This window comes from Eumetopias jubatus, unplaced genomic scaffold, assembly GCF_037043125.1.
Source record: "Eumetopias jubatus isolate StellerSeaLion01/CBP00866 unplaced genomic scaffold, mEumJub1_p1.0 scaffold_3, whole genome shotgun sequence".
Taxonomy (NCBI): Eukaryota; Metazoa; Chordata; class Mammalia; order Carnivora; family Otariidae; genus Eumetopias; species Eumetopias jubatus.
In genome coordinates, this window is record NW_028274809.1 from 95,798,011 (window position 1) to 95,824,176 (window position 26,166).

The window sequence follows — 26,166 nt, forward strand, 5'->3', positions numbered from 1 at the left end:
TAGTCCTAATCTCAAAAAGATGTTTATGTAGGTGAAGAACCATAATAAATGCACATGAAAAAATTGTAATAGAAGAAAGTAAGTACACATGTATAGGGTGGCAAAGAGCATAGGTCTGTGGAAATCAAGGAAGGGAGAGAATAATGAAATGATGTGGGGTAAGTTCTAGAGAGATGGTTCAAAGCCAAGCCTGGCAGAGTCTCTAGGCTTTAAGTAGACCTCAGAGGGCTTGTTAAGCAGGAGGAAGAGCATGGTCAAGGGTGCATAGGCAGGGGAATATATAAGTATTTTTAGAGGATCTTGATTTATTTCCAAATTATGGTCTACTGTTTCCTTCATAATCCTCAGGAGAACTTTTCCCCCATGAGTTAGAGGTGAAGAAAATCCATCTTTCCTATCACTTCTGGTGAATATGCCCCATGCAGTGGATAGCATTCCATCCTGGGTAATCCATGGTTCAGAGTCATCATGCAGTTTGCAGTCTTTGCTTCCCTTCTTCCCATGTAAGAATGTGGGTCCCTCCTAGTCAGGTAATGAGTTGTTCTTTGGTTTTCATCACAGAATATCTATTCTGCATGCAAAGTGCTCACACTAGTAGCAACAATATCCTAAATAGCATGACATGCTAAAAAAAAAAAAAAGTAGTAGCAGCAACAAAACAAAAACAAAACAGAAAGACATTAGCATGGCTGAGTCAGTAATGTCAGCAGGATTCAAGTTTGCACACTTCTAACTGGTTCCAGGAATGAGTTTTTGCTGAACCATCTATTCTGGGTTGTCCAGTACTTCTTTGAAACACTGATTCCCATTTGTGAATGAGTTAGTTTTCTGTGATAATAAATAAAGTGAGTGGTTTAGCCTATCTTTATCTGTGAAAAACTAACTGGACAAATAAAAACAAAATATTTAACCATATTCTCATCAGCTCCATGGCCTAATTAAGTTGAAATTACAGGTCCTTGTACAAAAATCACTTAGGTTCCTTTAAAAGCATAGACCAGAGATTGAAGAGATGAAATAATTCTGAACAGGCACTAATGATCTTACTCATCATTACTCAAATTATAATACATTTGGTAGTATTACTGGGTCATAGATCTTCATATCTGCACAAGAGGCCACCTGGTTTAGTGAAAATTATTCAAGCATTAGAGACATCAGCCAGGATTGAAAACTGTTACCTTCTGGTTTTTATGACAAATTACTTAGATGCTTCTGATCCTTAGTTTTCTTGTCTGTAATAAGAGGTTAATAATAGAACCTACTTCATGGGGTTGTAATGAGGATGAAATTATATATAAAGTCCAAGTTAGCACTTAGTAACTGACAGCTATTACTAATTATTTTTTTCTCAGAGTAATTAAGAAACACCACCTTAAAAGTCATTCCCTTTGTGCGTTTCATAGCAAGAGAAGCTGATGCATGAATTGGAAGAGGAGAGACACTTACGTCTTCAGAGTGAGAAGCGGTTGCAGGAGGTGACACTGGAGTCTGAGTGCAACAGAATTCAGATGCGTGGCCTCCAACAGCAGTTCTCCAGGTATTGTTCTGAACTGAGTTTCTTGCTTCAGGAGGGGCATCTCTTCCTGCACCAGTAGCCCCTGTGCTTGAATTTCCACTGTGAAAGCTTCTGTTGAATTTGAGGAGCTAATTTACCTATAGCTTAGACCTTCTTCTCTGGCCACGCCATCATATGGCATTTGGGCCAATTTGTTGAAACTTGCTATTTGCACCTTGCATAGTCTTGGCTTTATTGGATCTGGTTGTCTTTTCTTCCCTGATGGCTTTCCAAGGGATTTTTCCAGGAAGATGTGGTGGCTGTGTGGCCTATAGGGATGTCCGGTGAAAGGCCAGCCAGGAGGATGAAATTTTACCGGGCATCATAATTCTATTTTAAGGAAGACAGAGAATGTGAATCTAATCATTCAGTAAGCTCTTACTCAGTACTTAAAGGAAATATTTACCAATAGTTAAAAAAAAATCAAAATCAATGAGTTTCTTTCCTTTAAAAAGACCAAACTTGAATTTGAAAGGAGCATTCTGAAAAGTAGCTCTTAGATTTAATTCCCACACAGAATCTTTCAGCTTCCAGGTACAGTTACTGTGGGGCCAGGTGAAGGTTCAGCCTATTATTTAAAATCTATTTAGTTCCCTGGAAAAAAACCCCACAAACTTGTGCTATTCCAGTCCTGGGACCAGATAATGGGAACTCTGGGAAGGATGATTTACTTTCATTTCTGTATCTCACTTCACCATTTGAAAAATCAGGAAATTAATTTCTGGGCTCTTTGTTTTTTTCTCCCTCCTGAGGCTGTCCCAGGTTAAATCAAGTTTGAGAAGTTGCCCTAAAATTTTTCTGAGCAGTCTATGTGGATCTTGCCTTTAATTTACCAATGGGATTTGGATGTGATCAGTGATGGATAATATGGCTTCCTCATTATAAAACTTTTATAATGATAACTTAAGTTTTGGATGTGTCACAGGGAGAAACCGAAGTTGAGCCTCCAGATGATTTATCTCATTGTGACTAATACCGTGGATGCTTGTGACTTTGGTTTAGAGTCTTCTTGGAGGAACAGGGTAGAAAGGATGGATGACCCCCCTGCATTCAGAGTCATAATTTAACACCCTATTCCACTCTCTGAGCCCATGATAAATACACAGGTGCTGTAGAAATGCACCAATCAATACTTGAACAATGCATGTCCCACCCCTCCCAGGCTATTACTTATACAACCTTGTGCTCGATTTTTCATTTGTTTTGATGGTAACTCTCACTTTATGTCTCCCAACTTGAAATAATAGACCTCCCCCACCACTTTTGAAGCAGCTCTAAAACAAACACTGCTTTGTAATACTTGCCCTTTTAATGATACAGGAAAGGAGGCGGTAGATCGCCCTACCCTTTCGCTATCTAATTGAGACGTCTCTGTATTCAAGCTATTGATTTACCAGGTGTGAGACACATGGCACAATAAATTATTTTCGTATGATGCCAGGTCATCTGCTATAAATCAAATGACACCCATACAGAGTCGAGTTGCATAAGGGCCAAGGCTACATCCTAGACTGAAAGAGAAGATAATTATATGTAGAACAAATAGTGGTTGGTTTTACATACTGCATTTCCCCTGCTATATAATGAGTTTCCTTATGTAAAGCTTCATTGGAACTGAAGAATTCGAGTCCAGTTATAGCCAGACAGCTAATGTAAATCAGCAAAGGTGGAAGAAAAAGTATATATCACAGATAAGGTAATTACACAAAGGGAGAGAGGGAAATAAACCATTAGAGTCTCTTAATGATAGAGAACAAACTGAGAGTTGATGGAGGGAGGTGGGCGGGAGAGGGGTAGATGGGTGATGGGGATTAAGGAGGGCACTTTTTGTGATGAGCACTTGGTGTTATATGTAAGTGATGAATTACTGAATTCTACCCCAAAAACCAATATTGCACTGTATGTTAACTAAGTGAAATTTAAATAAAAAATAAAAAAAAGAAACAAAACACATGAACAAGGGGGGAAAAAAGAGAGAGAGAGAGAGAGAGGCAAACCAAGAAACAGACTCTTAACTCTAGAGAACAAACTGCTGGTTACCAGAGGGGTGGTGGGTGGGGGGGTGGGTGAAATAGGGAATGGGAATAAGGAGCACACTTGTTGTGATGAGCACAGGGTGATGTATGGAAGTGCGGAATCACTGTATTGTACACCTGCAACTAATATCACACTGGCTGCTAACTATACTAGAATTTAAATAAAAACTTTTAAAAAGATAATTATACAATAATTTAAGTAGGCCCGCTACAGCATTTTTGATGGCTTTTGGCATTTTAAACTTTGGTTTGTAAGGTACTTCTAGTTCTGTTTATTTAAACAATCCTGTTACTATAATTTAAGTCTTTGTAAAATTCTCCATATTGTAGAACATGTGTATAGCTCATCAGCCTTAGACACGGTCCATGTCTAAATACTCACATAAATAATTTCCATATTCCAAATAATTATATTGAATTTAAAACTTTTATATTCATAATTTTCTCCTTTTCCCTGGGTCACCAAGTTTGTTTTGTGCATGATGCTCCCTGAGATGTAGGCTTACTTTGAATATTGTTTATAGGACGAGTTTACTTTGAAAAATAATGCTAGTAACCCACCTTTTCAAAGTTTGTGAAGTGGCTTACAATAAAAGGTAGCTTTACAATATGACAAATAAAATGAAAATAGAAAATAAAAGCCACAAAAGGGTAGTGTGGCAAGTAATCGTACTTACATGGCCTGCCGTGTTTTCTGAGATTGAGCATTTGACTTAGTTCTAAGATTTCCTGGCAGACATGATTAAAAGGAAAGTACAAGAGCCTATGTAATTGTTATCTCCTCAACAAAGGTTACTACCACTCAGGGAGAGAAACATTGTCTCTGGTAACAAACTCATACTAGAACACATCCCTTCAGAGATGGCATTGGAGGATATAATAGACAATCGTCCAAAATTGTGCAGATGAGGATTAATTCACAGAAGTATTGCTACTTCTGCAAGGTCATTTACGTCTACCAAGTTAAGGGACTTCTGAATGTCACAGTACATGAAATAGGAATGCTGGTTTCATGTCTAAATGATAATGAGTAAGTAGAACTCTAGTGCTTACAGATCTCAAGTCAGGCACTATACTGCAAGTTCATGGGAGCCTCTAGAAAGACACATGTTGCATCTTTCTGATACCTGTTTGGAACCTGGAGCATAGAGACATGAGATGCTGAGGTGTGGGCGGAGCTGCGAGAAGTATTTTCCTGGTGTAGTTGATGGCATCGTCACCATACAGGCATCTAAACAGTAGGGAAGGAGATGCTGGAGTCTCAGATTCAGGGATGGGGTGAGGCTTTGGAGGGGAAAGTGGATAACGAAGTTAGAAGCCGGGACAATCAGGTATACGTGCGAGGTAGAGTTCAGGTGTCAGAATGAGTGCTGCAGGGTAATTAGTCCAAGGCTTGATTTTATGCAGTTTCAGTGAGGTGATACGCCTCGTGGCTTAAAGCACCAGGCAAACCTGAACATTGTGATTATCTGTGGTGATGAATAATGGGATCACTTAGGTGATAAAAACCTATAAAAACATTTGAATGAGTAGTTCTCTTTTATGTCACCACCAAACCTTCATTTATAATTCCCCCTTCCTCTTGACCTCTGATTAGGGTGTAATGATCAGCAGTGGTCCAAAATATGGACAATAAAAAGAGAGAGAAAGAGAGAGAGATGTGACCAGAGATTACATAATCAGCTCTAAGCTCATAAATCAGAAACGGCCTGCACTGAGGGTGATTCAGGCAGCCATAATAAGCTTGATTCAGACCATTTACAACCTTTCATCTAAGTATAGAGAAGAGAAAAGGTACTTCCAAATTAAGCCTTCCCATACATGAAGGAGCATTTCAATAGGGTGGTACTGAGAGTCAGGCAGCAGTGTCGTTAGGGCTTCTTTGTCTTGATATTTGGTGATATAAATCGAAGATGCTTTCCAGATGTCATAATGATTGTTTTAACCTGTTGTCTGAGTGGTATACATGGCTGGGCATATTTTATGTGGTTATAGCTTTGTGCCCCATCCTTCTATGATTCTGTAACTGTCTCTACCCTCCCTTTAACTGTTCATTTGAACTGTGCATGTCTCGCCAGCCAAGGTTAATGATGTGAGTATGGCTGTATCACTGCCTTCCCTCCTATGTAAAGATTAATGTTGGCACCCCCAACGTCATTACCTTGAGTGAATGAATTTGTTTGTGCATCAGTTAGTTTCACCTAGACAAGCACTTCAGGAACACTCTCTCCAACCAGGTGGGCTCTGTTGAGGTAGAATAACAGTGATTAAAAAGAGGGGCACCTGGGTGGCTCAGTTGGTTAAGCATCTGCCTTCAGCTTAGGTCATGATCTCAGGGGCCTGGGATCAAGTCCCTCATTGGGCTCCCTGCTCAGCAGGGGGCCTGCTTCTCCCTCTGCCTGCCACTCCCTCCTGCTTGTGCTTTCACTCTCTCTCTCTCTCTGTCAAATAAATAAAATAAAAAAAAACAATAATTAAGAAGAACCAGATTTGTGAAGAAATAAGCAATACATGACTGTTGATTTAATGCAAACCATGTACGAGTTGCACCTATATTTGACTTGGTTCCTTTGGAAACAATGCTGTCAATGCATAGATTATTGCCAAAAGCTGCTGTTCTTACCAGACAAGCAAACATTTTTATTGTGGGTACAGTAAGATAGAACACAGTATGTGTCAAAAAATGTAGACCCCAGATAGAGAAGACTTACGTGCATATATGAACCAAAAAAACCCCATTTATAGCTTAGCCATAAATAAAAGAAACTTTTTCCAAATTCAGGACAGTCAGACTTCATATTTGTTAATGGTATGTTATCACGCAAAGGCATGAGTCAAGCCAGATGAAATGAGCACTAATTGTATAGTGCTACTGGCAATAATAATACACATGTTTATCATATGAGAGCTCCATGCTACAGTGTTTGAAGCTTTAAATTAGAGTCAACCTGGTAGACTCGCCACCCAGAAGACATATTTTATAAACTATCTACTGCTAGTGAACCATACCACACCCGAAGCATCATCAGAAATCAATTAGTGTTTCTCTGCAGCCTTGAAATGTTCCCCGTGTGTGTGTGTGTGTGTGTGTGTGTGCATGCGTGTATGCACGTGTGTGTGTGTGTATGTGTGTGTATTTACACCATGCAGTGTAAATTTAAGTAAAAGGAACAATTAAGCTTTTCACCCATAATAGACAAGGATAGTTAAAAATCACCCAAATGGAGTCTAAGCTTTCTCCCCCTACCTCCAGGATCTTTCTGCACCTGTTTTGACCTTCTCTCCCTTCATAGTTATCTGCTGCCTTGAAGCTATTTCTTTGCTTACTGTAACTGGGATTTCTCCTATCACAGTTGATTGCTATGCTTAAGTGCAGTTGGCTGCATGCTGAACTTCAAGGAGACGTAAGTGGAGATGGTTTTACTGCTTAACTCGTTCACTGGTTGCTGTTCACATTATCGGCTCTCAGACACTTTACGGAAGCCTAGGTTCATTTTCTGCTGCCCATTTGGAAGCTGTAGGCACCTGGCATAGAAGTGTGTGTTGAAGAGGATAATATGCCCTTAAATGTTCTATCCACGTATTCCCTTCTACCTCTGCATCTGTTGGGTACATGCGAAGAACATTTTCTCTACATCTTTAGGAGGAGTAAAACATAACAAGAGGAGAAAAGCTGTCAATTGACCTTCGGACAGTCAACAGCACAGAGCTCTTTTGCTCCTCTTCTGCATTTGTTCCTATCTCAGACCTTCGTCAGCTTTAACCTATCACAGGGGCTGGCTCTCCTGAGTGCCTTGTTCCTCCTGATAAATATAGAGAGCAATTTTCTATTGATTTGGAGTTGCTGTTTCCACACTATCAGCAATATTTCTAGCTGAGACTTTTCATAAAAATGGGGGCCTCTCATCTCCTCTGAGAAAATCTAGCAGAAGTTTAAGATGACAAAGCAACATTGGCGAAACAATAAATTTTCTTCAAATCACACAGATGGAAAAAAGATTTTAAATAGCATCTTTTAAAATGCCTGGTTCGCATAATATGGATCATGTTTTACTGTCAGAAGTTTATATCTTAGTTATCTAGTGTGTAAGCTCTTGCTTAAGCAGGGCAGAGGGAGGCTAAAACCAACTATAAGAGAATAGGAAAAAAAAGGACGACACCATTTTCAGCTCCCCGAGCAACTGATAACTTAATGCTGAACATTGCTTATTTCCTTTGTATTTCTGTTTCTGCATAAAACATGATGACATTGTCATAAGTTTCCTAAATTCTTAACAGAGCTATATGTTGTTGAGTAGAAAACATAGAAGTTATATTGCCATTATTTATCCCAGGTAGAGAGAAGAGTATCAACACAGAGTATAGTTCCAATTTTATTTCTTTGTTTTTTTTTTCTTAAAGATTTTATTTATTTATTCATGAAAGACAGAGAGAGAGAGAGAGAGAGAGAGAGAGAGGCAGAGGGAGAAGCAGGCTCCCAAGGAGCAGGGAGCCTGATGTGGGACTCGATCCCAGGACCCTGGGATCATGACCTGAGCCGAAGGCAGATGCTTAACCATCTGAGCCACCCAGGCGCCCTCCAATTTTATTTCAAAGAGCTCCATCCTATTAAATGGGGCTTCCTAGGACCTCATTCTAGCTCCACTTCTAACTAGCTTAATAACTTCAGTAAAGCAATTTGAACTTTTTAGATCTCAGTTTGCTCAATTGTAACATAAAGAAGTTTAATTGTTTATAGTTTTATATAATGCTTCTTACAGTTTTTAAAAAGACAGTGTATTTAAACTGAAGTGCATTACTTGAGTAAAGTTATAATTAACTGTAGTAACCAGGCCTTCTTGAAGTTCTAACAACCAGGCTTTTGAGCTGGGGATGTGGGGTCAACGGTCTTACTCTCCACGCTGTGATCATGGTGAAGCTCTGTGGGGTTGGGCTTTCGCCATGTCTGTTTTGGTTACTTGACTCTGGAGAAGTCGAGAGTAGAAAAGTGCCAAGCCCAGATGAAATATTTCTGTTGAGCACAGCCAAAATTGAATACCAAGGAACTTGACTGGCAAAAGGAAGCTATGATCCTCTGCAGTGGACATAACCATTATTGCTCTTGGCTCTGATGTTGTCTGCTTTAGGATTTATTTGACCTGGTTTGGGAAAAAGCCTGAACAGAGAGAACTTTATGACATCTAGAATTGTTTTCACCTTTAAACAATTTCTCTGAAGAAACAGCCATCAGTAAAAACAAAAAACAAACAATGAAACAAAAACAGTGATTTAATCTCCTTCTAAACATTTTTTAAATTACCCATTATACTCTTACTATGTACCTATCCCCTCCCCAACATACTTTTTTAAGAAAATAAATACAGGATATAGAATCCATTTTATTTTAAAATTGGAAACTAAATTCATTCTTACTCTGAATAATAAATACTTTTTGGTCAGATCTGCAGAAAATCCATTTTTTAGGTGTACAGTTTGTTCAGTTTTGACAAGCATATACCATCGTGTAACCAAATCAAAATATAGAATATTTTCCTGCCCCTGAAAAGTTCCCTGATTTCCCTTTGTTGTCAGTTCTGACTCCATATCCTAAGCCCCTGGCAACGACTGATCTGATTTCTCTCCCTGTGGTTTTGCCTTTCTCAGAAAATCATATAATTTTGAAGCTAGAAATAATTTCACTTTCTGTGTCTGGTTTCTTTCACTCAGTGTGTCTTTTGATATGCATCCTTCTCGTTGCATGCGTCATTGGTTCATTCCCTTTTATTGCTCTGTGATATTCCATTGTATAAAAGTACCTATTTGTTTATTCATTCAGCTACTCACGGGTTTCTTCCAGTTGGGGTGAGTATAACGTTGCTGTAAACTTGTGACTTTCATGCTGTAATTTCAGCGTTTTCATTTCTCTTGGGCAGATAAGTAGGAATGAGATCATTACAGAGTCATGTAGGAAGCGTACGTTTAATTTTATAAGACACTGTCAAACTTTTTCAAAGTAGCTGTGCCATTTTTCATTCTCACTAGCGAGGCCTAGGTGTTCTTCCACGTTAATAAGTGCTTCTTGAAAAACAAAACACAGATACAGAAAACCACACACACACAAAATAACTGGCTTAATGAATTATTCTAAGGCGAACACTCTTGTAACCAACATCAAGAAAGAAACTCTACCAGCTATCCAGAATGCCCCTGGGGGCCTCTTCCCATTCTCAATCTTCATCTTCCCCCAATAAGCAACTAATATCCTGCCTTCAGAACAATAACCTCCTTGTGCTTTTAGTGTTATCTCTTCCCGTATATCCCCAGACACTTTAGTTTAGCCTTGGCTGTTTGTTATAAAATTGGTTATGTATTTTAGGTTTCTTTTAACAAATAGGTTACCTTTATCACTTGCTTTTCTTTCAAAGACCTGCTGAAGAACCTAGAGCATTTGACCTGCAGAATTTCTCAGTTTAAATTTGTTGTTTGCTATTCTTGGGGCAGTTTAACATGCTCCTCTGTTCTCCATATTTCCAGCAAATTGGCATCTGTTTCCATACACTGCTCTTAATAATGATCTATATAAGGAGATCAAGGTTGTTGTTGCCTAAGGGGTGGAGAACTTTTCTTGTATCCCCATACATTTCTTATACCACAACCAATAACCTTTGCCATAATATGCATTCAGTAAATATTTGTTGGTTGAAGAATGAGTAAATAGATGAATGAATATGAGAATGAATGAATATCTTCACTGAAACAGAAAGGGGCAGCCAGGATTGGAACACTTAGGTTAAACATGGAAGAATTTTAAAGATAGTGTGTTTATGATAGAAATTTGCTTCCAAGAGAGGTTGTAGAATGGCCATTCCTGTGAATCTTTTAAAACTTTGATAATAGTCATCATTCTTAGAGTTATAAACCATGATGGCCTGGGAGGATGAAAACCCAATTTCCCATTCCTGGGCTTCTATGATAGAGTACTCACCTATAAAAGATGAGTTGCCTTTTTCTCAGAATATTCTTTGCAGAATTCCTGTCTGCAAGGCACTAAATGGAATTTGGTGCATTAAAAGTTTACTTCCCATAGGGTAAAATTTACTTTCAGAGAGTGTTTTATGACCCTTAGATAACATTTATACTAGTGTTTTTGTGGTGGTGTATGGGGCAAATGCAATGCAGCAGTCGGAGGAGGAAGGATCATTTTCTGATTACCTTTTCGGTCTATAATCAGTGCCTTTAATGAATGGTATCCCCACAGAGTGGGTCTCTGAATGCTGGTTGTAAATACTTGGAACTATTCTTTGGGATCCTTTGTGTAATTTGTGAAGAATTATTCAGTTAGGATGGTTCTTATTTATAAATGTCTACATCTGCTGTTAACAAACAGCCTGGAGCTTTTAGGAATGTTTCCCCCAGAATAGAGCAGGGAATTAGCTGTGCTGAAGCTATGGGCTCCTGACAAAAGAAATGTGTTGTGGTTTTCATTAAATTGTGTTTCAGAATTTTTTGCACATTTCCCCTGACCAAAGGTTTTCACCTGTCATTTAGAGTAGCAGCAAGTGACAGGATATACTTTCACAAAACACAAAGATGAGTTTATTTTGCCATATTTAGTCCCTATAACATTTCAAGCTGTTATATCTTATAATAAGCATTTTTATTATTATTGATAACAACATGGCCACAAAAATGATCATGTTTTACACTTCTTTTATTTTGCAATGTTTCCAAAACTGTTGCTTACATTATGTCATTCAGTTTCCACTCTAACCTTTGGCATGGTAAGCAAAGCATATTGTGGTATCATAATTTTAATAAATATCACTACTGAATCTTACAAAAAATGAAGTCACTTGTTCATAATCACATGGCTAGGTGAATCCCAGTCTAGACCACAGGACTTCTGGTGTTCGGTCAAATCCTGTCTATTCCCTCATTAATTCATTTTGTAGTTTATGATCATTGATAGAAAATGAAGATTCAAATGATATTAGAAGCAATTGTATTTCATTAGATTTCAGCCTTGATCATAAGTTTAGACATTCTGCCACTGACAGTGTTTCTTAAACTTGATCATCTCTTGACTGGGATTGCACCCAAGAGGAACTTGGGCCAAAGTGGTAAATGTAATTATATCATGTCAGAAGGAGAGTTTGGGTATCAAAGAGGGCACGTATTGCATGGAGCACTGGGTGTTATACGCAAACAATGAATCATGGAACACTACATCAAAAACTAATGATGTAATGTATGGTGATTAACATAACATATAAAATTTTTAAAAAGAGGAGAATTCGGTAGCCACTCTTTTCTCATTTCGGAATTCAAAAGGAATTTCAGTAGTTGTCTCTCTTTAGTGCCATGCCTCTTTTATGGCCTCTACTTTCTTAGTATAGTTTTATACTGTATTATCAAACCAGCTGGCCTGGTGATTAAATTGGTACTTCAGACATCTAGACTACCACCAAAATACAATTATATTTATTACTTGAACTGTGTAGTCATTGAATTTAGCTGAGATGACCCAGATTTCCCCTTTGATGTGAGCTTGGACAGTATGCATTTAGCTAACAAAACCCAGTTCCAGATTCACATTCTTGCTGATGTTTTTAAAAACATTCCACTTTCCTCAATTATTATACAGACTGTAAATACATAAGTGTATTTTTTCCTGCTAGTGGTTTTGGATCTCAATATGATATATTCCCTCAGTAGGCTGTAAAGTTTTTATTGCTCTTGTCTGATATATAGTAGGTGCTCAGTCAATATTGAAATAATAAATAATTCCAATTGGCCATGGTTCCTCTATTAAGGTACCATTTATTGAGCCCCTGCTATAGATGACATTTGGCTGTTCTCGTGTATCCTATTTACCTAAGTCATTTTCAGATTTCTAAATTATTTTATTTTTATTCAATTTTAAAATTTTCCACTCAGAAAATTTCCACTCAGTATTGTTGCTCAGTGAGTAAGTTTTTGCAGGAACTACTGAGACCGAGGTATGACGATTAAAAACAAAATGACAAAATTGGTTTGATGGTGCTAAGCAAGGTGGAGGGACACAAAATAAGTAATTTCCCCTGTCCCTAAGGAACTTATGGTAAAGAAAGAGTCACACTTCAAAACAAAACAAAACAAAACAAAACTAATAATGTTAGATGAAATCACATCTTTGCTGCAAGAAAGGAAAAAAAAAATGACCTAAGAAAAAAAATCCCCAGAAAGGGATTTATTTGAGATGACTATTGAAGCAGGTGGAGGTGAAGGAGGATTTAATACAGAACTGAAGGAAGGGCATTTTAGGTTAAGAGAACAGAACATAAAGATACAGGTCTAAAGGGGTGAGTATTCGTGATGGGTTTCAGAAGCTGCTAATAGTTGTGTATGGCTGCCACTCAGTTCTGCTAAGGCCCTTTATCTGCACACTAGCTGTTTGAATTCAGGCCTTCATCATTCCCTTGCATCTTGGGTAGTGAAAGAATGCCTGGCCTACTTTTGCAGGTTCATCTTATGAATATCTCAATCACGCAAGTCAATCTTACTTTGAACCCTTTTCCTGAAGCCCAGCGGTCACCTTCGATGTCAGAAAACACTCGAAGAATTGATTTCTATTCCCTCAGCAATTCACATTATTGTCAAGAGAGTCCCCAGTAAAGTAGTAATATATTTAGTATACTTCCAATATGCATGACACATATAACGCTTACAAGTCTATTGCCTTTTCAGAAACAATCACCAAAGCACACGTTATGTTATCAGGAAATACCCTACAGGTCTTTGTAATAGATTTGAATGGCTTCAAGATTCTGCAGACCCAGACTTTCTAAGCGGTCTCTCTTGAGTAAAGAATTGAGTTGCAGGGGAGTAAGGCTGTAGTTACTGCCTCAATGCATGTAAAGCCCAGTTCAGGAAAGGCCAGGACCTTGGAGGTTGCAATGACAGGGAGAACATCCATCATTTAATAAAACCTGGGGAGAAGGACGAAGTCTAAATGCACAAGGAGAGAACTCTCAGATGTGAGTGAAATGCAACAAAGCTGCACACTTGAAACTTCTACGATGAGCCTTTAAACTTAAGATATATGAGATACATATGTTAAACTCATTTGTTTTTTTATTAACGTTTAAAGAGAACTTACCAGGTATCAGGTACTATTCTAGGTCCCAGGAATAGAGCAGTGAAACAAAAGAGAAAAATGTCCCTTTCTCATGGAGGAAGCATAATATTACATGGAATTTAATTCTTAAAGCAACCCTCCATGGAAGATATTCCTATTTTTTGAAGACTTTTTTTTTTTAATTTAAAGTCAATTAGCCAACATATAGTACATCATTAATTTCAGAGATACTCCTATTATCTCTCTTTTACATATGGTAAAACTGGGGCCCATGTGGGTTAAATAATTTGCCCATTGCCAAACAGCCCGAATGTATCACAGCTGCAATTTGAACTCAGGCAGCCTGGCTGTCAGCCATTAATCTGTGTGGTTTCCTGTTTGTTATCCATGAAAGAGAAAATGAGCTAATGTTTACTGGGTATTGACCTTGTACCCTTTGGGGGTCTTGGGGATACTTTAAACATGAAATATCACTTACAATTCCATGAGGAAGTATTAGCATCCATATTTTATAGATAAGAGAAATAAAGCCCAATGAAGTTAAATGATTTGCGAAAGGTCACATAGCTGCTAAATAGCTGAACCAGGATTCAACTCAGTTTTTTTTGTCCCTTGACATATATTCTCTTCCTATTGTGTACTGCAAAAATGAATAAATGTTAGGATTGTCAAAGAGTCAGTATTTACTTCAATTTTTGTGTTTGGAGAAAGTAAATACAGTCAGTGTTTTGGATATATGCTACTTTCTAGAATTTTTCTTTCAGTGTCTTTGAGAACCTATGTGTGTCTACTTACTGCCTGGGATATGTTCTACATGACTAACAAGTTTCTCTGTCATTTAGTATAAGACACAAAATGTTGTTCTAGGCATATGTTTTCAAGTCAACTCACTCTGAAACTTACAAGATCTTATATCAGTGTGTCCTCCAAAATTACTTGATTAATGAACCTTTAACAATTTGAGAAATTGATCTATAGTTAAATTTGAAATGAATGCTGGATGCAAATATGGTGTTTTATGGAGTTCACCATCCTTTCCACTCTACTAGTTCTCCAAAATACTCATCTAGATTTCCTCCTCATTTTCAATATTTCAATCAGTATTTTTCTCCTATTTCCATATAAATGTAATCATCAAGTTACAAGAAGAAAGAGAAACATGTACCAGGTAGAGAAAAGTGGATGTTTATTATGCTATAATTTATCTAAGAAGGAAGTGAGTGGGATTTGTGTACATGTGTATATATGCACCTGTAAAATACATGGAAAGAGACCTATTCAGAAGGATGAAGTAAAACTGTAAAAAATAGTTAGCTATAGATATTCAGAGAAAATAGAAAATGGAACAAGAATAGAAGCTAGATTCCTCTGAATAAACTTTAAGAATTTGACTTTAGAAATACATGAAATTTTTTTTATCTTTTTATTTTATTATGTTATGTTAATCACCATACATTACATCATTAGTTTTTGATGTAGTTATCTATGATTCATTGTTTGCATATAATACCCAGTGCTCCATGCAGTACGTGCCCTCCTTAATACCCATCACCAGGCTAACTCATCCCCCCACCCCCTCCCCTCTAGAACTCTGTTATATATGAATATTTAATATAATTATAACATCTAATTTAAATTTTTCTAAAAATTGAAAACACAACAAAATACATCTAACTGCAAATTTAGTTGGTGACAAAACTACATACAGACACACACACATACACAAACAAACACACACACACAAGTCATTTAAAGTGACTTCCAGACATAGAAGTTTATTAATGTCATTGTATTAATGACAAACACACACACACACACACACACACAAAATCCAAAGCAAAAAAACACAGTATGTTGCACACCTAAAACTAATACAGTGTTATTTGTCAAATAAAAATAGAAATAGAAAAATAATAAATTCAATTATATGAAAAAAATGTAATTATGTTTTGTAATCATATTTTTGGAGGTAGTGTTGATATTGTTATCCTGAGACACTTGTTAAAAGATCCTGGATCACTCATGATCTAATTTAACCAACTGAGCCACCCAGGCGCCCCTCTCATGATCTAATTTGAAAAGGCTTCCACCAGTCAAAAATGTCTCCATTTGTGTATCAATAAGAATAATGACTGCACTGTATTGAAATGCGTCAACTATGTTGAAATCCTTTCACCCTCATGATACAAAACAACCCTAACACAAATTTTGGAGGATGCTAGGGAACCAACCCATTATTTTAAAAACTGATAAAAAACGGAAAAGAATCAAGCATTTATCCTGTCTGTCTTTTAAGAACTGTAACTAAATTGCTGTTGGGTGGGAGGCAAGTTTTTCAGTATAGGATATTTCAACTAATAAATGAAAAAAGAATGATATAAATCAGAATACGTTTTGCAACTCTTTATGAAATAATGGGTAAGCAGTGCTCACCATTGGCTGCAAACATCACAGAGAGAGATAGTTTCTTTTATGTGTCTGATAGAAATACCCAACAGCATCTATGAAAACATCTTGCCAAAAAATGAATTCGAATCTAATCAAGTCTGTAGATCTAATGACCACTTTTGGGAGACATCATGAGAATAGGTTGGGCAAAATCCAAGCTCTGGAAATTTTACACGAAAAACAACCTGGTTTCTTCAACAAATAAACTGCAAAAAAAGACAAGAAAACCGAGTAAGAGTCTCAAGAGACATTGTGGGGACCTTATTTGGATTGTGATTTGAAGAGACAATAAAAAGAAAAAGGAGACATTGGGAAATCTGAGATTGGTTGGAAGATTTGTATACTTTCTGAACATTTGATATAGTTCATATTTTTAAGTGTGGTGAAATATGGGTACATTTTTAAAAGAGTACTTTACATTCTAAATATACAAACTGACAAGCATGTGATTTGCTTTCAGTAATTGGGAGGGAGGATCAGGAGTAAAGATGAAGCCTCACTGGCCTTGAGTTAGTTATAATTAAGCTGTATATGGGGCACATGAAAGTTTCTTAAACTTTAACTTCTACTTTTGTAGAAGTGTATAATTTTTCATTAAAAAAAGAAGGGCGCCTGGATGGCTCAGTCAGTTAAGTGTCCGGCTCTTGATTTTGGCTCAGGTCATCTCATGGTTGTGGGATTGAGCCCTGCCTTGGGCGCCACGCTCAGCAGGGAGTCTGCTTGTCACTCTGCTCCTCCCCCAACTGTTCACAAACTCTCGCTCGCTCTCTCTCAAATAAATAAATAAAATCTTAAAAAAAAAAAAAAAAACCCTTAGAAACATATTGTTTCTTGTTGTGGATTATTAGCTGTAATCTGAGTTTTGCTAAAGAAATTAACAGAACTTAATCCAATTACTCTCATTTATATGCCTGTAATTTTTAAAAGTTAATTTCAGTAGAACCCTCACATGTATGGGGCCTAGGGCAAGTGTACAAGTGGTGGCCAAATTCCACATGTCTAAATATGCAAAAGTTGTAAATCAAGCTAGCAAACTGCTGAATGAAATATTTTCTACTTCCTAACCTTGATGAATGTGCCTTTATCAGGTCCTGGAAGACCAAATTTTAAAATTCTCTGGTATCTTGGTGTTTTGTCCTGGCTTGTGGTGGTACCAAACAACCAGTTCCTAACTCCCAGCCTGCAGCCCAATCTTTTGGTCATCTCCCTTTCTCTCCCCACCCCGAGCCCCATCTTCTCATACCACCAGGGGCCTTAATGCACCCCGAGTACATTCCAGCTTTTAAGTCTCTACCGTGTCCACACTTCCTGTCTAATGCCACTTCTTGGGATGTAGGTGCACATGAAGGCCTGTGCTGGTCCTGGAAACAGGCTCAGGGCCATTGGGAAGGAAATTTCTGGTTCACAAGTACCTAGAGCATCATGAGACAGAGGGGAGACACAGACTTTGTATGGGCACATCGTCTTGACTCTAAGAAGTCCTCACCTGATGGAAAAGAGGGGTTATAGGAGCATCAGAGTGGAGCCCTCTGGGGCTTATGGCCCAGAGCTTGACATCTCATGCCTGGGATAGGGCTCTGTTATGTTAAATTCTACAACTCCTACAAGAAACCTTTAATTTTGCTCACATGGTTTGATATATTTGATTGCTTTTTACATTTGGGTTTGCAAATATTGACAACAATTTAAGTGAAATACAAACTGAATATTAGTCATCTTACAAAAATTATTTTTTGCTCTCAGAGTATATTTAGCAACTTCAAAGGCTTTAGCTGCCTCAGTTCACTTTGTAGAATTAACACCAGCTCAAAACATATTCAAGAAAAAAAAAAAACAAACCAGTTTTTCAAACCATCCTTAAAGGAGGAGATGATTCTTGTTTGAATAGCATCCAAGGCAGGGGCACTGGCCTGCTGCCTGAACTCTACAACACAAATACTATTATGCTCAGCCAGAGAGACACTATTCTGATAAACTGGCAGAAAACTTGCCCAGGAGAAGGAAGTATGGTCTTGTGGAAGAGCTGGAAACAGAATTCAGCAAAGATAACTGCTGTGATTGCCCTCTGGCCTATCATCTGGGGACACGTTTCATACTAAAAATTGGTGAAAGTGTAAGGCCAGCAGTAGCCTCCCTGGAAACATCTGGCTCTGGGTCAGCTCTAATAGGAACGAGTCAATCCGCTATCAGACAGTCAGTCCCACCGTGGTGACCTTGGGTCCGATGTAGTGGCATCTGGACATTTGTAGGAGGCAAATTACAGGGTAGTTCTGACAATAATTTTATATTAAACTAAATGGCTGCTACTCATCTGTCTACAAAAAGGCTTAGAAGGGATCTAATATTTTTATGCCTTACTGAAAATGGAATTGCCGTTAATGTTGCTGGTGGTTACAGCTGAAAATTTGCCTCAGAAGTATAGCTACTAATTATACTGTTAATCTGTTCCTTCAGCAGATACTTGGGAGTGTTTTTACTGTGTATTATTAGGCACTGTAACAGACATTCTCTGACTATATGTGCTTGTGTTTGGGTGTGTTTACTTAATCCTTGGAGTTAACCAGTGAAATCAGTGGCATCATACCTACTTAAAGAAAAGTAAACTGAGGCTCAGAGAGCTAAGGCCATAAAACAAGTAAGTACTTCTGTATTGTACTTCCAAAGTTTTATACTCCCTCTGTGTGTCGTACTACCCTTGGTCTTCCCCATTTTCTTGAATGGAGAATTGTGCACTTGTGTATCCCAACCAGAATTCTGTTTCAGCATCCTCTCGTACACTCCTTTAATTCACTTGTAATCTTGGTTTCTATTTTGGGGAGATTTTACTAATATTCTGCTATGCCCCTCTATTCCTAGAGTTAAAACGTCATGTGATTTTCCACTAATTTACCTTTTACTCCGTGGTCACTATTTTGTAATTTTTATCTAAGCATCCTGTTGACCAAGTGTTCATAACAGTTCAGTGTGAATGGGGCCCTTGAGTGCAATTGGAACTGGGTACAATGAAGAAGAATCAGCTGCACTTAACATCATTCCTCCCTGCACCAAAGGTACCAGGGCACAATCAGCTTTGGGTCATGCTTTTGTGATGGAGAATATCCTTGCTTCCATAGAGACAATGGCAGAGAGGCATGAGAGAGTGATCATCACAGTAGTATTTGTAGGATGTTCTTCTACCTGTGCAGATTCCACGTGGCTATCATGATGACTCTGGTTCACACTGATTAAATGGAAATGAGCTGATCTTATGCACTGGTTGATTCATATATACACTCATCACCTCCCAAACCATGTGGGTCTTATACTTCTTGTCTATCCCCTTGGTCTGGGAATATAATTGCTATCCAATGAGTATTTTCCAGTCGATAAATTGGATACACAGTGGCAGTGATTAGGTGTGGTTTTAGCCATGGTAGTCCAGGCCTCAGTGAGGTCTAGCTCAGGACGAATACCTGAACAGATAATTCTACAGTGGAAGTCTGCTTTTAAAGACTGTTTGTTCCCACCAATAATTCTGAATTCACTTTCAATTACATTGGTCAGAGTAGAGAATATGTGGGGGCAGACTTCTCTCTCTCTCTTTCTCTCACTTGGAGTGTGTTATAGACTGAATTGTATCTCCCCAAAATTCCTATGTTAAAACCCCAACCTCCAATGTGACTGTAAAGCCATAGGGCCTTTAGAGGGGTAAATAAGGTTAAATGAGGTGATAAGGGGGGCCCAAATCTGACAGGATTGTGATCTTATAGGAAGAGGAAGATACATCAGGGCTCATTCTCTCTCCAAGTGCACACAGAAGAAAGGCAATGTGAGCACACAGTGAGAAGGTAGCTGTCTACAAGCCAGGAGGAGAGTCCTCACCAGAAACCAACCCTGAGGACCCCCTTGATCTTGGGCTTCTAGCCACCAGAACTTTGAGAAAATAAAGTTCTGTTGTTTGGTCACCCAGTCTGTGGCTTTGTGTTATGGCAGCCCTAGCAGACTAACCCAGCGTGTGAGAGCAGAAGGGCAGAGTTGTAACCCTGCCTTCATATTTTATATGTGGCATACTTCTTGGGATCACAGATGAGAAAAGTCATGGATTATATGTAACTTCCAGAATGTCACCCCACTTCCTTTCCTGTTCAAGAAAACACAACAGGAAATATGTGGGTGAGGCTAATATGCTTATCCAAAATGATATTCCCCTTTATTTCACCCTAATAGATGCACTAGATTATTAAAATGCCATGATACTTCTCTCCTGGTTGGTAAAAGCTTAGGTTTCTCAAGCCTCCTTCTCAGTGCCCTCTGCACTAATACATTCATTCTCTAGTACTGTGGACCGCCCCACTATCTAGCACCTGGGACAACGGCAACCCCTTTGCCAGAGTTCTTTCTGATTGGTGGATGCCCCTGACCTACTAGTTGTTAATACTTTATCACCCCTGCTTATTTTAGAGATAAACCTGAATTAGCTTTTTAAAGTATGTCATTTGCAAACTTCAATACTTAATTAGTAACAAATAACTAAAGGCACTTTGCAATTGGTTGCGAGTCACAATGCCACCATTCAGAACTGTTGCAGGAGACCACAAAAAGAAATCAAGTCTATGAATGAGATCATTTAAGCATGTAAGAGTCTGGCTCATGAACATCTCCTGCAATGCTGTGGGGGATGAGGGATGATAGTAAACCCCAGTTACTGCAAGGCTGGCAGACGATGAGTAATGTGCTTTTTTTTTTTTTTTTTTGGCTCTTTGATTGCATTTCTTCTTTTCCTCTGAAGCCTTCTTGTATCAAGTCCAAGGAAATGAGTAATTTGTGTCAGCTAGGAGCAAAATCAGAATAATTTATTTACTTGAATGACTATGTTTCTGCATGTTTCTGTGGCTACTTGGCACAATAATTGAATTTATCTTGCTTTTATTTTTTCTTAGCTTCATTTTAGGACTCTCCTTAACATACTTGCATGAAAATGTTTCAATCTTGGTTTCCTAATTTTTTTAAAGGAAAAAAAAGACTTGATTTCATTGAGAATGCCTAATGGAATAAATTCTTGATAAATACTTTTATATCCTTAATTGAATATAAAGAATGCCTCATTTGAAAAAGACCTTCAAAAATACCAAACTCAGAATTATTATAGCTGTTTTGTTTTGTAGCACACAGGTATCTTTAAATGAAACATAGATTTTTAAAGCCTTTACAAAAAGTTTAAATGAAATTTTAAAAATAGAGCAACATTATGAACTTAACACTTCCTAGTGTTCTACTTTCCATATCCTTGGGCGATAACTATTTAATAGCTCTGTTTATATTTGCAAGCCCACAGGAGATAGAATTCTCTACAGAAAGCATTACCGATGTAATGGTTGAGAGTCGCTGCTTCCTTGATTTAGTACTGAAGATAATTTACAATATCTTGGTTTTCAGTAGCACGTATTATTTCCGAATTGCTTTGTAGAATTTTGTTTCTATAAATTCTGCAGCACACATCACCTCATCCGAGTTTAAAGACCTAGCTGTATGGCTTTTAGATACATTACCGCCAAGAAAATATCTGAATTCTATAAAGCACTTTTATCCTGAGGTACTCAGAGAGCTGACTTTACTTAAACTAACATTTGGGTAATTTGAGGCCTTATTATACATGATCAGGGACTTTTTCTTCATTCTCAACAAGAGTTTGGTAGAATTGCTTCTTTTGCAAATTCCATGCAAGAGTGAATGGTTGGACCTTAACAAAGATGTGGAAGAAGGTAAAAGAGAATTAATATAGGTATACTTGATAAAAAAATATAGGACATGACCATTTCTCTCAGCTACTAAAATTTTATGTAAGATGGGTCATTATAGTGAGAAGGGAACTCCCTGTTTCTTTTTCTTTCATTCATTCATTCATTCATTCATTCAAGTTGAAAACTTGTAGTGTGCTGATGAACTTGTGTGACCCGAGATCAGGAAGAAGAGCTAAAGAAATATGTCTGTCAGTGTATGGTTCTTAGTCTCTCAAGGGGTTCACTGGAAGACTGTTGTTAAAATGAGAGATGCTGTTCTGGAATGTTGACTTGAAAGCACAGATACTGTCTTTTGGCGTTCTTCAGTTTTACTCAGGGCTGGTCAAACCCTGACTAAAATGCTCGTTGTCTTGGCAGATATTTCTGAGTGTCTGCTATGTACAGTTTTCGGACTTCTCTGATTAGGACAGACCCAGAGGAGAATTATGCACACTGCATAGTTAATTTTAAATCAAACCTACGGATCCAAGAAAACAGGAAACTAAGATGGTCTTCAAATTAGCGTAATTTTTAAATGTTCATCTTCCTTGATGAGTCAATAAAAGAAGGTAAGGGAACATGAATTATAGCATGAGGGGTTTAGGCTTGAAGTAATATAACTATATTCTAATGGGAAAGATAGTTACATATTAAAGAGACTATTGGAAAGAGGCTCTTTCCTTTAAATGACGGGAGTGTTGAAGTCTTATTCTTACCTAGGCCAGGGAGGAAACCTATATAATGCTTACTGGTTAATTCCTACCTAAGAGGAATGTGCCTTCTAGATGGACAGAAATAAAAAGATGATGAAATGAATCCCAACAAAACCATTTAAATGAGGCCCTGACTTACATCTTAAAGGTCTGTTTTCCTATCAGGTTTGAGCTTCCTAAGGGCGAGGTTCTATCTATGTCTAGCTGTATCCGCAGAACATAGGACCGGACCCACCTCGTGGTGGGTGCTCAGTAAGTGTCGGACTGGAGGTGCTCAAAATGGACAGGTTCCCAGGATGGTTGGGGGGTGTGGGAGATTTGTTAAGAGCATTTCCTCCCCTCCATGTAGCTAGACCACTATTTATACAAAGCTCTCCATATGAAAATTCAGGAAATGAACATATGAATTGACTAAGGTTAAATTAATGCAGGTTATTGGCATTTTGTGCTGTTTCATTCATTGCAAAGCTCCTTTAAGAGTGAGCTACTCTGCTTCTTTTGAGGTAGAATTCAAACTTCTAAAATGAAGTTAGTTCTATGTCCTACAACTTTGCAGTAATACAGCTTTCATGCAAAGCAAAATGCATGGGTGTGGAGTTTCTGATTTCACTTGCACACATAGCCTTGACCCACTGAACCAGTGGGAGCCCATCATTACCCTTCTAGCCCATAGCCTGTAAAGTTAGGTGATGACACGGAGACTGTGGGGGCTGGCTGTGGGCCCTCCTCCCCTTTGGGACTTTGCAGAGTGGAGAGAGTTTTCTATGGCTTTACCTGGAAGCAGCAAGAGTGTTTAGATGATCCCTTCTGACCCAGTGTTTTGGAAGCTTTGGTAATTAACAAATGACCTTTTCACACTCCATTCTGGATTCAGGCAGCAGAGGAGAAAGCTAAAAATTGCTCCCATATAAGGCTAGGGTTAACAAAAACATTGCCATTTGAAAAGAGTGAGACAGTAGTGTGTACTGGAAAACCCACCAGACTGATTTTTCTTCTAGCTTCAGCCCCATGAATAAGATACTAAATGACCTTGAGCAATTCCCTTAATTTCCTGGGACCTCAGTTTCCTCGTTTCTACCATAAATTCTTGGATTCTTTCTCATTGTAAAATTATGAGTCAATAAAAATTTTCAAACTTCCAAAGCAGCTGTTTTCACATTTCCGGTCTCTCTTTCAATAGTCTGGCCTAACCATATTTTTAAAAAGTGCTATTTTTATAGTCACACAAGTTCTGCCTCACCATTTCCCAATACCATTTAAGAAAATGAAGAAAGTCATTACCGAAAAATGAACACAAATACCACTCTTCATATGTTTTCTGAAACAGGCTGACCTTTATTTGGCATCTGCATGAAGGGGAACGAAGCATTTATCTTCCCTCTGGAGAGTGGGTAAAAATAACAACCTGGGCAGATGCCTAATAGGGTGCCTCAAATAATTGCCACTAAACGGGTCTTGATACCTTGAAAAGATGTGGTGGGGTAGCCCCTCTTTCTCGATAGCTCCTAAAAGTTATCCCCTGCTATAGCCCACACTTTGCTTTCCTCTTCCAATACAATCAGCTTCTTTTTTTAACGGAAGACATCTGCCAAGGGAGAGAAGGAATAAAATACAAGGATAGTGGGTAGGTGAGAAGAGCACATATGGTTGTATTTTGGCTTGAGTGATCAGGATTTATGTTTTATTTCCATGCTTGTGAAAGCTTAATATAAACATGTTGAGTGAGAAAAGGGAAAAAGCACACAAAACACTTTCAAGCTAAGCGCATAAGTGGGAAGTTTAAATATAGAAATAACAAAAACATTTTTAAAACAGGTACAGGGATCCTCCCTTTGAACCCTGTGTCCACTTGCTCCTGGGCCTGTCTAGGCATGTACTGAACAGTAGTTGGGATTCACTGGATTTTAATCATGGAACCCAGTATGCTCTGTTAGAGTTTAGTGGTACCACTGGTTGGCATGGTCAAATGCTGTTGGATTGACTGTCTCAGTTGCTTGAATGAAAAACCTACTAATGCCAAGTAAAATGGGTAAAAGAGACACAGCCCAGTTTTGAATGGCAGAGGAGTTTAGCCGCATAAAGAGTTCCAAAAAGTAGGTAGACAAAAGAAATGCTCCCAAGTGGAGTGATAAAGTGAGTTGGATAGATTGAATGAAAATTTTATTTTATCCTCTTAGAGATGAGAACAATTACAATCTCCCAAACTAAAACCAGGAGAACACACAATAATTATGTCCATGTATGCATTGTCCTTCTGAACCAGCCAGTAAATAAAAAAGTAATGTCCCTTAGCAAATCTAGGATGAAATGATTTTAAACATCTGTGTTCCCCGGTTGAAGGTTAAAAATAAAGGATAAGTTCTATGAGGATATATCTGTTCATATACCATTTTCAATGAGGAAAAAAAAATTCTAGGTGTGATTAGTAGGAAGAGTCTAAAGATGTCTGTAAAAATACTAAGGATTAAAGGTACAGAGCAGAAAACACAAGACAATGTGATTTTTTTTTTTAGAAAATGAAATGAAACAGGGTAGTTACATGTGCCCAAAAGACAGAAGAAGAGTGTCCCAGAGGCAGAGACCTGCCACTTAACTAGAGGGGTGGGGGTAGGGGACAGGCATCGGGCAAGAGAGCTGGAAAATCATTGCCAGCCCTTCTCTTCAGCCTTCGCTACAGAGGTTAATAGTCAGAGGATGTTAATACAGCAGCAGCTAATGAGCAACTGGGTGAGTTCTGATCTGGAGCAAGCAGGTGATGGCACACTTCAGTGAATTGAATGGGTTGAAATCGCTGAGGTTTTTGATGAAAGTCATTTAAGAGCCCTAAAGGAAACAGCTTATTAAGGAGGGCCAGAATGAGTAAAATGATCTTTGGGTATTTAGGAAAGATGCATGTGGATGAAAAAGGGTAGATTTGTTGTTGTGTAAGATATAAATGTATAAAAGGCCACAGGAACACGCAGATTAGAACAGTAATATAAAGGATCATGGGCTCATATCCTGAAGGGTATCAAGGAAGAAAAAAAAAAGCAGAAATTAGATCTAAAAGGAAAGCATGGGTAGTCTCAACATTTTCTGTAAACCCCTGATATTAGTGTCAGTTCCGTGTCATTTTGCACACTTGAGATTCTGAAACCTCTGTCTCTGACTGGCTTAGCAAATGTGGTTGCTCAGGACGAAGCGACTGACTTGAAATTGTGAGGTTATGAGCTATATTATGGAACAATGAACTACCGGGCTCAGTAACACCTCCAGTTTCCTGATCAGTGATGAAAGACATAGCCAAAAATACGCAGTTAGGCATGTGGCAAAAATTATATTTTCAGTGGGTAGAAGAAGCAGGTAGAAGCAGGTGGATTTGTAGCCACATTTAAAAAAATTTTTTAGTTATTTTTTTATTATATTAATCACCATACATTACATCATTAGGTTTTTTTTTTTTAAGATTTTATTTATTTATTTATTTATTTGAGAGAGAGAATGAGAGAGAGAGAGAGCATGAGAGGGGAGAGGGTCAGAGGGAGAAGCAGACTCCCTGCTGAGCAGGGAGCCCGAT

The 26,166-nt window shown here is 38.1% G+C and overlaps 1 protein-coding gene across 1 annotated transcript in view; it reads left to right on the top strand.

The window, feature by feature from the left end:
• The window catches only part of NCKAP5 (NCK associated protein 5), a 520,582-nt gene that overhangs the window by 80,235 nt on the left and 414,181 nt on the right, over positions 1 to 26,166 (top strand). Inside the window, exon 2 of the mRNA XM_028101367.2 lies at positions 1,407 to 1,540. Coding sequence (XP_027957168.2) covers positions 1,407 to 1,540 — 134 coding nt within the window. The remainder of the gene's footprint in view (positions 1 to 1,406; positions 1,541 to 26,166) is intronic.